Source organism: Pongo abelii, chromosome 4 (assembly GCF_028885655.2).
Source record: "Pongo abelii isolate AG06213 chromosome 4, NHGRI_mPonAbe1-v2.0_pri, whole genome shotgun sequence".
In the NCBI taxonomy this organism is placed as follows: domain Eukaryota; kingdom Metazoa; phylum Chordata; class Mammalia; order Primates; family Hominidae; genus Pongo; species Pongo abelii.
The window spans coordinates 36,378,734-36,390,749 of NC_071989.2; the positions used below are offsets into that span (position 1 = coordinate 36,378,734).

Genomic DNA, 12,016 nt, shown 5'->3' on the forward strand with positions numbered 1-12,016 from the left:
ACAACTTTGTGAAACTGGGTTAAGTCATCAAGTAGAATGAAGTGTCTTATTAAGATTACAGATAGGAAACAAAACTTACCAATACAAACTCCCATGCAAATTGTTCTTTAAAGAGGTTTCCAGAATTGGTGAGATTAACTTAGGTTAACCTTTCGGAAATAAGTGTCCCCTGGTCATTATTCTCAGTTCTACTACGTTAGGGTAACCATACAATTTATCATTTAATCTGGGAGACTTTTGAAAATAAAAGAGGGTACTATTAAAAGTTACCTCAAAATAATAGGCATAGCCCTGCACTATTGAATATATTTTCCGTGAATCTCTGTCAGACAGAAGATGGACAAGACACATCATGAGGCTGAACTGCTAAAAAGTCATCCTGGATGAGACATCCTGAAGGACTGCACAACAGCAGTTTTGCAATCTGAAGCCCATCAATGCACTAACAACAACAAACCAAAAGTGACTAAAAGGGGATACACATGACTTAGTGACTATTGCTTATAAGGTTCAAACTTGCTTACCTCCATGGCATCTTCCAAATTCTCTTCTGCATCTGCTTTCTCTGTCATCAGTTTGGCTGCCTTAAAATATGTTTTCATAAGTAGATAACCCCTTTTTGCTCCATTCCAGTATGATCGAGGAATTTCCACTAAGCCATACCCCAACAACAACACAAGAAGAAACAGACCCCATGTATTTGCAGCAGCTATCCCAATTGTCTGCAGCTGGTTCCTAAGAAAGGGAAACAACAGATAATATGTATATTTTAATGGAAAGATAAAATGTGACTGCATAAATAGACTTTAACACAGGAGACACTGTTTCTATTGCAGTTAAAATTAGCATCTAGAATAATTCATGGCAATAATATGTATATATTTTCCCAAAGGAAACATTTTCCATTAGGTGATTTCTTATTCTATATTAAACAAAAGAAGTTTGAAAATGTTTCAAATTAACCTGTGTTGCTGACCTAGCAAATCTCAGGAATACAATAGTGAGACCTAGCACTGCTGATCTATTCCTAAATTTTCAGATGTAGACCTTCACATATATTACAAATCATAAGTATAAAACAGATTTCAATTTTATTGAAATATCTAAATCTAAGGTAACATTAAGAACAAATATGCCTTCAAATTATAATCAAAACAAAAAAAAACACAAGTTCCAATGAAAAATAAAGCCAGTTATTTTATCATAAAAATTTTGAAATTCTATCCAAAAATCATAAGGGTTATTACTTTTAATATATAGCCATTAGACTAACCATTAATCTTTTGCCTAAAATCTATATTTAAAGATGTCATTCCGTATTTCCTTTCTTAGTAATATGGATTATTTACATATTCTTTTGGGGAAATCCATAAAATATGCAACAATATATTTCTCAATGAAATGTCTTTTTACCTGACATATGAAGTTAAAAATGATTTTTTAAAAATGCAAACATACATTAAAGCAATGTTAAGAAGAATACTTTTCTTACCATTCTAAATGTAAATGTGGGTTTACAGCTACATAAATTAAAAATGCTCCAAAAATCAGCAAATAGGTGCCATAGTAGATTGCATTCTCAATTAGTGCAGTTTTGATCTTTCCAGTGATGGAAAACCCTCCTGATCTTGCATATGACTGCATAAAAGGTAAGAGAATCCTAGATGGATAGAAAAAATATGATTAAAAACCCAAATAATTGATATGTCTGTATAACCTCAAAGTGCCAGAAATATGTGAATCTCAATTTTAATGAATAGTTCTTCTCACTAATAAATGTTTATAAATAATCATGAATACTTAATAACTATAATAGATGACTGAGTATTTTTGTAATATAAAATTTTAGGGAAAGCAAATAGGTCTTTAAAGCCTTTATGAAGAGTCTGGACTACATTCAAAGAAAACATTTTTGATCAAATTTTAGTTTTCTAAGGCTTCAGCATAGAGAATGGATAAAAGAGGAACAAAATTGGAACTAGTTGGGAGGGGGAAGGGTGATGATGGTGGTAAGCAGCAAAAAGGGAGAAGGTCAGTTGACAGCATACTGACTTTGAAGTAGTACCTAGGAGACATCCAAGAGGAGCTGCACACAAACCCAGCTTCAGGGTTCAGGAGAGAGGACTAAAAATATGGATAGCTTCCGAAGTCATCACTGTATCAATGGCAGTGAAATAACATCAGTAGATACTCAACTGGAAGAATGAGTATGGAGAATGTGAAGGAAAGAACTGAGACAGATCTCTGAGAAATATCAACTTTTAAGAGAGGTAGAGAACAGAAGGAGGGTAGACCAGCAAGAGACTGAGACAGAATAATAGTGGGGCAAGGAAGAAAACCAAGGAGCATATGGATTAGGAACTAGGAGAGAAAAGTTAAAGTGGAGAGAGAGAATCAAATGCCGCCAAGAGGTGAAATAAATTAAGAACCTGTATGTATAAGTGGAGGATTGAGAATAGAAAGCAGAGTACTATGGTTAAGAAATAAGTAAACAATAAGCAAGTGGAGATATCAAATATCGAGAATTTATTTAAGAAGTTTGGCTGGGTAGGATAAACTATGGCATATACATATAATGGGGTATGTTACAGAAATGGAAAAGAACAGAATACTGATACATACAGCACAGCATAGATGAATTTCCCAAATACGTGAGCAAAGAGAGATGCAAAAAAGTTCACAATGTATAATTCTATGCTTATAAAGTTCATAAACAGGCAAAAACTAATCTATGGTGATGGAAGTCAGAATCATGGTTACTTCCAGGGAGTGCCGCGGGATGACTACACAGGGAAGCGTGAGTGAGGCTTCTGGGGGCATTGCTAATGTTCTATAACATCATCTGCGTGCTGGTGTATGGGTGTATTCACTTTGAAAAAAGTCAAACTAAACACAATCTATGCATTTTTCGGTATGAATTTATGCTTCAATTTTAAAAAGTTTCTAAAAAATTTAGTTGTGATCAGATCAACAAGGCAGAGCTGGAAAGGAATCTGAATTGAGAGACTTTCATTTTTGTTTCTGTTTTCTTTTCAAAAGATGAGAGAAATGTGCATGCTTCGTTGAAATTGAAAGCTACAAGTATGTAACAAGAGCTGAAGGGGATGGATCCATATTTTAGGAAGAAGTGATGACAGCAGCAGCTTGTCTGGAGTGGCCCCAGCAAAGATGCTGGCCACAGTGGGGGAGGATTGGAGGGGGCTGTGCACTCCATGGAGCTAGCAGGAGCTGGGAAGAGGTGGGAGCCCCACCCTCTTCAGAGTTGGCGGGGCAGGAGCCCTGCCCTCTTGGGCATAGCTGCAGCTGCCCAGCTGTGGCTGTGGATCCAGGCATCCCTGCACTTTCGGGGACCCAGAAAGCCCCCATACCCCTACAGGCTTGGAAGTACCTGCTCCTGACACCTGCTCTGATTTTGGAGAAAAGTTGTGACTGAATCCAGACACTGTTGCAACCTAGCTGGGTGTGCACACACGCTCAGGGCAGCACTGACACCAGCCCCCTGCTGCCTCAGCCCACTCTGGACTTTGGACACCAACAAGCACAGAAGGGAGACTGATAGTGGGGCTGAGGGCAGCTCAGCATGGGCCTGCAGGCACTGGTTGGCATGAACAGCCTGGGTGCCATAAATGACATGATTGATGGTGGCAGGAGGCAGATAGGCTCCTGGGCAGAAGCGGGCAGGTCCCCAGTGAAGCCCCACCTTCAAGCCAGGGACAGCCTGAAGCATGGGGGCCGGGCCACCAGTTCTGTGGACCAGAGTGAGAACTTAGGATGCTTTTTTCAGGTCTGCCTATGGCCCAATTGGTGCACACTTCCTCCTCTCTGAAGCCCATAAAAACCCCAGACTCAGCCCCACTTAGGTAGATGACAGGACAACCTGACTACAGATAGGAGCTATCTACTCCAGGTCTCCTCGACTGGGGGCTGCACAGACGATTGGGATAACCTGCCTGCAGATAGGAGCTACCCACTCTGGGGCTCCTCTCCACTGAGAGCTGTACTTGTCAGGACAACCTGCCTGCAGAAAGGAGCTATCCACTTTGGGTCTCCTGAGAGTTGTACTATCACTCAATAAAGCACCTCTTCACCGTGCTCACCCTCCAGTTGTCCGCATACCTCATTCTTCCTGGACGTAGGACAAGAACTCAGGACCTGCTGAATGGCAGAACTGAAGGAGCTGAAACACAAACAGGGCTGAAACATGCCTCTGCCACTTGCCATGTTGCAGGTGACAAGAAGAGAAGAGCTGTGGCCCTTCCAGGAGCCCAGATCTAGGGGCTCCCCAAGCCAGGGCTGTGATACCCTCTTTGGAGCTCTGAGGTTTCTGGCATCTCCAAGCTACTGGGTACCACCACATTCCTCTCATCCAGATGCAGGTGTCCACAGCAGAAGCTGCTTGCAGTGCATCTGACCCAGCCACAGGCTTGCACAGAGCTGACACCTGTGCCGGTGCCTGGAGCTGCCCACCCTGCCACAGCAGCCAGCGTGTCTGGCTGTGCTCAATGGCTGGATCCCACGCTCACTCACTCACACACCCCTCGCCACTCCATGCCTGGCTTGCCCTTGGGAGGCACGAGATCAGAGCCAGGAGCATGAGCTAAGTGCAACCTGCCAGGCTGAGTAAGCGGAATAAGCCCAATGGGCCTGAGTAAAATTCAGGCAAAGGTGCTACTGGCCATAGAGGTTTCCAGCTGGCAAAACAACATCCCTAAGGATCCTGTGACAGAAGTGTTGGCTTTAACAAGCATGACTTTTCCATCTTTGGAGGGGAAAGAAAAAAAGATGGGTAGGTATGTAGATTTGTTGGTGAGAAGCTGAAAGAGCTGCCATCTGATGACTCCTGTTTTAACTGCTGGATGGAAAGTAGTCATCTGCTAAGAGGCTAAGAGTAAAGATGATTTTGTTGTTGTTGTTAGGGAGTACAAGAGAGAAAGCCATAAAGAGGACAGAAGTTTGAAGTGAGTGGAAATATTCCTTGTAGAAAATGGAAAGAAAGCAAACTAAAAAAACAAAGAAGGAAAGTCTAGCAATGTTGAGAGCCCAGTTGAATTTAATAGACAAGATTTTACAAAAGCACTACTCTGCTATGTAATTTTTCTCTTGCAATGTTCAGTGCCTCCAGTTTTAGAGTGCAGTTGTTTGCAGATCTAAGAGATGCTTAGTAGACAGCGGATAAGTATGAGTTTGGAGCATAGCAGAAAGATAAAAATAATGGGTAGAAAGATTCAGAATGCATTATTGGTCAATGAAATCATGGCTATAATTACAGCTATGCAGGAAGAGTCTGACAAGATGACCAAGATAGGACGCTAGGGAAGATCAACATTTAGAAAATGGGCAACAGAAATGGCACCCATAAAGGAAATTCAGAAGGTTAGGGAAAGCAGACAGAAAGAAAACCAGAGTATATGACCTTAGCAAGGGCAGTTTCATGTAATAATGCGGCTGGAAGAAGGATTGGACTGAAGGGCAAAAGAGAAGGCAATAACTGAAAGGAAACAGTAACAACAGAAACTTTGTTTCTGTTTTCTATTTTCTATTTGTGGTTTTTTTTCTTTTTCTTTTTTCTGTAAGATGGGACACACTTGAGAGAGCAGAAAGGGAGAGGATAGAGATTTAAGGAAAAAAATGACACATAAATAAATTCCAAACTATATTGATTGAAAAACAACATTTTATTCCTTTAGCCAAAATTTAAAAAATTTTATCCTTTACTGTAACTTACCATGTTAAAAATTGTGACGTCCAATACACTACCCTCCAGAAAATTGGCATGATTCCATCAGGAATATAACTCCACGGCTTGAAACAAGGATGCTGGCTGTTGAATAAAAAGTTAAAGCCAATTAATCATAAATGACTACTTAAATGAATTATACAATTAATTTGCATGTGGCCAAGTTAATTTACATTCAGATTTTAAATTACTGACTCTAATAATCAATAACCCATAAAATTTCACAGAAATTTTCAAATTCAAAGCTGACTGCCAAACTAAAAAAACACACAAAAGCAACAAAATAGATTGTTCTGAAAATGTCATTTAAGTTTTCAACTTTCAGTGTATTTTTAGTCATTGGGTAAAAAGAAAACTTAATGTTCAACTAATAGACTAAAAGTGCAACAATCATTAAAAGCAAATGTATTATGAAATAAAATTTCTAATGATTACCTTTCAAATACACAATCCATTTATAGGTTGGGTTTTTTTTTTTTTGTTTTTTGTTTTCAGGTTATAGGGGTTGGGAGGGGAAAACATTAGGTAATTAATTCCTGAAAATTGTAATGCTAATTAAATCACTCACTATAACATAGCTTCTATGGAGATGCATGCTAGCAACTATACATAATTCTGTTTAAATTTCTGAAGATATGATGAGTCTCTGATCATAAATTCTGCCATGTAGCCATATTCCTAAGCTAGAAGGATATCCCAAGAACTTGCAACAATCTGTAGCTACTGCTGATCTTTATCCAGTTTTTTTCAATAGTGCTTCAAATGGAAGTAACACCTGCATTTTAAATTTACCTTTTCTCAAGTTAGATTTTTTTAAAATATGCATAAAGCAGCATGCAAATACTACTGAAAGCATTCATAAAGGCTACAGTCAACATATATAAGCTTTTTACTTAAAAGTTTGATATGAATTCAATATAATCTTTGGACAACTTGAACTTTATTAATTTTTTATGTAAATCTATAATGCTTTTGAAGGATGTGCAATATGAAAGGAATACCATAAGTTCAGAAATACTTGTCCTTTATTATAACCTTGTAAATAAGGCAAAAGTGAAAATACATCCCACGTTTTTACATCTGAGATAGGCTGAGAGGAAAAACAGGTTTTAGAAATTACATACTTGGTAAAGAAGAACCAGGACTAAAAAATCAGGACTTCTTCAAGTTTCTCACTACCATCTACTGAAGGGCTTTGTGGACCAATAAATATTAAAAATTAGATTTAATTAGAATATGATGTAATGAAAACTCTACTAGGAAAGAATAGAGGTGGGGGGAATTAGTAGAGAATGAGGATAACTTACGTAAATATAAAATCTGGATGGTAAAAACTTTCAATTTTTAAACAATGTGTCCCCTAAAATATTTATCTTTTTTTTAAAAAAAGGAAATACCTTGGAACAGGGTTAGCAGTTGCGTACAATCCTGTAATGTTGCTGTTCTCAGGAGGGCTTGAATTTGCAGCAGCATGCTTGCACCGGTTGTATATTGTCTAAAGCAACGAATGTATGGTTTAAAAATGAGAATCAAAAGGTTACCAAGTACTTAAAGGACATCAGAGTTTATAAATCTATCTATCTAAACTTACCTTCCTGGCTATGCTTTTCTTTTTTCTTTTTCTTTTCTTTTTTTTTTTTTTTGAGACGGAGTCTCGCTCTGTCGCCCAGGCTGGAGTGCAGTGGTGCGATCTCGGCTCACTACAAGCTCCGCCTCCCGGGTTCACGCCATTCTCCTGCCTCAGCCTCCCGAGTAGCTGGGACTACAGGCGTCCGCCACCATGCCCGGCTATTTTTTTTGTATTTTCAATAGAGATGGAGTTTCACCGTGTTAGCCAGGATGGTCTCAATCTCCTGACCTTGTGATCTGCCTGCCTCGGCCTCCCAAAGTGCTAGAATTACAGGCGTGAGCCACCGCGCCCGGCCCTTGGCTATGCTTTTTAATGATCAAATGGCCATATAATCTTCTAATTCAAAACTGACATAACTTAGCTGTCTTAAGAAATAACATTATTTCCAACATGCTGTATGATTAAAATTTCTCTTTTAAATTGTGAAAATAAATTTCACTCCTTACCGTACTAACATCCAGAGGCAGTATGAAGACAATAAGAAAGCAGAGATACCAAGCAAGCAGTGTTCCAATAATTACAAGTCTATGCTGTTTCTTAAAGTCTCCATATCGATGAAGTAGAAATAATGCCAGAAAAAAGACAAAAACAATCTCAAGTCCCAAAGCTGCACCACTCATTATTGAATATTTCACTCTGACTAACCAAAGTTATTCATGTACAGGTCTGGACCATATCTATAAAGTGAAAAGAAGGTTAAAATGCATCATTAACACAGGAAATGACATTTGGAAATTTCATTTGAATATTTATTAGTACATTAATACATTAATCAACTCTCTGGATTAATGTCATGCTTCACATTGGACTATGAATAAGATTAAAAGGGTAATTCCTATCCTCAAGCACTTATATTTTATTTTTAAAACACACTTAAAAATTTCATGTACCTTGTATTTTCAAAAACTTAACAAAAATTATTAGTTCTTACAATACTACAAATTAAGAAGTTCTTATTTTAGATGTCAACAGTTTTAATACAGTGTCATTTGGAGTTTGTTTCTTAATATTATAAGTCCTAACAGAATAGTTTATGCAAATAAGCTGTTAACTAAATCCTAGGAAATTAGATACTTAGTAAAATACATTTTTCTAAGATTATTCATCCTCTATAGTTTAAGATTTTCTAAAAGAGAGGAAGGAAAAAATGGAAAGAGACCATTTAAAAGTAACCTTTTGTTTTTTGAAATAGTATTTTTCTTTTGTGTTAATTTTGCCTAACAACTCAACTTTCATGAAATTCTTACTGCTTCACAAAATATATTTATCACTTCCATTTATCTACATAAATCTTTAAACTTACTTTAATAAATTCTCATTTTTAATTTTTCTACTATTTTATATGCAGAAAATTTATCAATGACTATTGAAGTCATACATTTGAAAACATTCTTAATTTTATGATACAGTCATCAGCGAATAGTTTACCTGATATCTCTCTACTCAAAAAAATTAGAGTATAGAGATTTAAAGTCTCTATTTTAAAATTTAAAAATTTGATCTCTATACTTAAAAAAATTTACTAATCAAAGGCAATATGAACTTTTCTCCTTTGTAAAATCAATGTTAGACTTTTGTTTATCTACATACTACAATATTTCAAGGAATGCATTAATATCCTAACAGAGAATCAAGAGTGTGATGCAACCTAACAAAATAAAATAAGGGGCAGTGGCTCACACCTGTAATCCTAGCACTTTGGGAGGCTAAGGCAGGCGGATCACCTGAGGTCAGGAGTTCGAGACCAGCCTGGGCCAACATGGTGAAACCCCATCTGTACTACAAAAATTAGCCAGGCGTGGTAGCGGGTGCCTGTAATCACAGCTACTCGGGAGGCTGAGGCAGGAGAATCACTTGAACCTGGAAGGCGGAGGTTGCAGTAAGCTGATATCGTGCCATTGCACTCAAGCCTGGGCAACAAGAGCAAAACTCTGTCTCAAAATAAATAAATAAATAAATAAATAAAAACAAAATAAGGGAGAACCAATGAGATACTTCAAATCAACAAACATCTTTAACTAAAACTATTTAGAATAATAGAAAAGATAGTTTGAGTACTTTAAAGGGTTAAATTTAAATTTACATACAAAATACTCCTACATGAACTATCACATAGAAAAATCACATTTAATGAACAATTTTCTTCACTATTTCTTTATATTGGTAAACAGTTTCCATTTCAACTGTCAATATTTTCATTTTTCTTAAATATCTAAAATTGAACTTCTTTCATCACTCTCTACCCTCTTATCCTGCTATATTTTCCTTCAATGCATTTATTCATCTGATATAATACACATTCTTTATATTTATTATCTCTCCAAACCTCTCCCTTTACCCCAGAGACTATGAGAGCAGAGACTTGACTATTTTATTCCATACTATATTCCAGTTGTCTGATGTAGTTAGTACCTGGCATACAGTAATATCAAGAAATATTTGTTGAAATAATAAAAAAAATGCTGTGTAGTTTAGTACATACACTATTTTTCTATTACTGACGACTTCAAAGGCAATGTAAAACTCTTGTAATGGTAAACTGATTTAACAAATACTTATTACGACTCAAAAGGCTTAAAACTCTGAACATTACCAAATACTACTCAAATTTTCAAATTTCATATTCTATGAAACAACTTATACCACAACAAAGTCAAATCTTATGTTTTAAAAAATAGACAAGGTTTTGCCATGTTGCCCAGGCTGGTCTCGAACTCCTGAGCTCAAGTGATCTGCCTGCCTCAGCTCCCAAAGTGGCATGCGCCACAGCACCCAGCCAAATCTTATTTTTAAGCTAAGCGTAGATTAAGTAGTTGGCTGAAAGCTCAACGCAGAATGTGCTGATAACAAAACCATCTTCGAGATCTAGGGTTTTTTTTTCTTTAAAAAAACCCCATCCATGTGAGTTTAAACGTAACATAATTAACTGAAAATCCTTTTATGACTTGAACTAGACCTGAAATTGTCTAGTGCAAGGAATATGACAATCATAGGAAAAAAAGACTAAATATTAGAGATTACCAAAGAAATGCTAAATAAAGCATGGCAGAGCCAAATGATGAAATATTATTGTAGTATAAGAAATAATGTTTGTTAAGATTATTTAATAACATCAGAAAATTACCCTAACAGCAATTGAAAATTTGGCACATATTTTTACATAAGCATAAAAAAGAGTAAGGTAACAATGAAATGTATTAAAACATCAATAGTCTTTAGGTGGTAAGTTTATGGGCATAATAAGCAAACAACAAAATCAGTTATAAACCTGACACTAGCTATTAATTTTTTTACTATGGCACTCAATTTTTCAGTCTGATTCATAGTCAGCACTTTAAAGGGTTGTAGATGAAGAAATAGAATTATGGATCCTTTATTCTAGTAATAAATGATTTGGTTACATACCTTCCCACACTTCATGTGTTAGTATCTTACCACTGCTGTAACAAATTACTACAAACTTAGTGACTTTAAACAACATCCATTTATTATTAATATCTTATAGCTTCTGTAGGTCAGAAGTTCAAACACAGCATAGTTCAACTTAGTTCTCTGCTTAGGGTCACACAAGTTTAAAATCAAGGTGTCAGCAGGTTTGCATCTTTCTCTGAAGAAGAATCCATTTCTAATCTCATTCAGGCTACTGGCAGGGTCTCACACTGTCGCCCAGGCCAGAGGGCAGTGGCATGATCATGGCTCAACATAACCTTGAGCTCCTGGGCTCAAATGATCCTCCCACCTCAGCTTCCAGATAGCTAGGACTATAGGTGCACACCACCATGCATGGCTAATTTAAAAAAAACATTTTTTTTGTAGAGACAGGGTCTTGCTATGTTGCCCAGGCTGGACTCAAATGCCTGGCCTCAAGTGATCCTCTCACCTTGGCCTCCCAAAGCACTGAGATTTCAGGCATGATCCAACTAGCCAAGCCAAAACTCAGTTCTTTATGGTTATAGGACTGAGATCCCTGTTCCCCTGCAAGCTGACAGCTGGCATTTAACCTTAGCTCTAGAGACCTCTCCCCAGTCTTTGCATGTGGCTCTGTATATCTTTTTAAATTGTATATATTTAAAGTGCACAACAGTGATGTTTTGATATACTGTACATATACAGTGAAATAATCACCATAGTCAAACAAATTAACATATCTATCTCCTCACACACTTCTCTCTCTAAGTGTGTGTGTGTGTATGTGTGTGTGTGTCTGTGGCCCTGAATATTTTAGAAGCAGCAATGGCTTGTCAAATTCTTCTCACGCTTGAAATTTCTTTTTCAGGGCTCATCTGATTACACTGGGCCTGCCTGAATAATTTCATCATTTTTACTGGTTCCAGAGATAAGAGCATAGACATTCTTAGGGGTTTATTATTCTGTTTACCATACCATCTATTTCTGTTGAGGCTGAACCATATTGCCTTCTTATGACACAGGTTAGGACCAGTGATCCCATGAAATTGGAGAAAAAAATTGGGGTTTTCCTAACTTTAGAAAATAATAGTTTTAAAGTCCATATCTTTAACCTTGTGCCAACATTCAAGTGATGAGTTGCAAGGTTTAGGGAAGAAGGAGAAGAAAGGGGATGATAATGATGATGATGGTGATACTAAAATGGGGAGGTAAATAAAAATTCACTTCCATGTGATTAAGCA

The 12,016-nt window shown here is 37.1% G+C and overlaps 1 protein-coding gene across 3 annotated transcripts in view; it reads right to left on the bottom strand.

Annotated features, from left to right (window-relative positions):
• The window catches only part of LMBRD2 (LMBR1 domain containing 2), a 53,580-nt gene that overhangs the window by 37,056 nt on the left and 4,508 nt on the right, over positions 1 to 12,016 (bottom strand). For 2 of the 3 annotated variants that reach the window (XM_002815490.5, XM_054555476.2), the window contains exons 2-6: positions 7,814 to 8,044; positions 7,135 to 7,232; positions 5,726 to 5,821; positions 1,493 to 1,660; positions 525 to 735 (exon numbers count right to left, since the gene is read on the bottom strand). In XM_002815490.5, the coding sequence (XP_002815536.1) occupies positions 525 to 735; positions 1,493 to 1,660; positions 5,726 to 5,821; positions 7,135 to 7,232; positions 7,814 to 7,987 (747 nt within the window). In that variant the 5' untranslated portion in view covers positions 7,988 to 8,044. The remainder of the gene's footprint in view (positions 1 to 524; positions 736 to 1,492; positions 1,661 to 5,725; positions 5,822 to 7,134; positions 7,233 to 7,813; positions 8,045 to 12,016) is intronic. The other variant, XM_063724086.1, reaches the window with a different exon arrangement.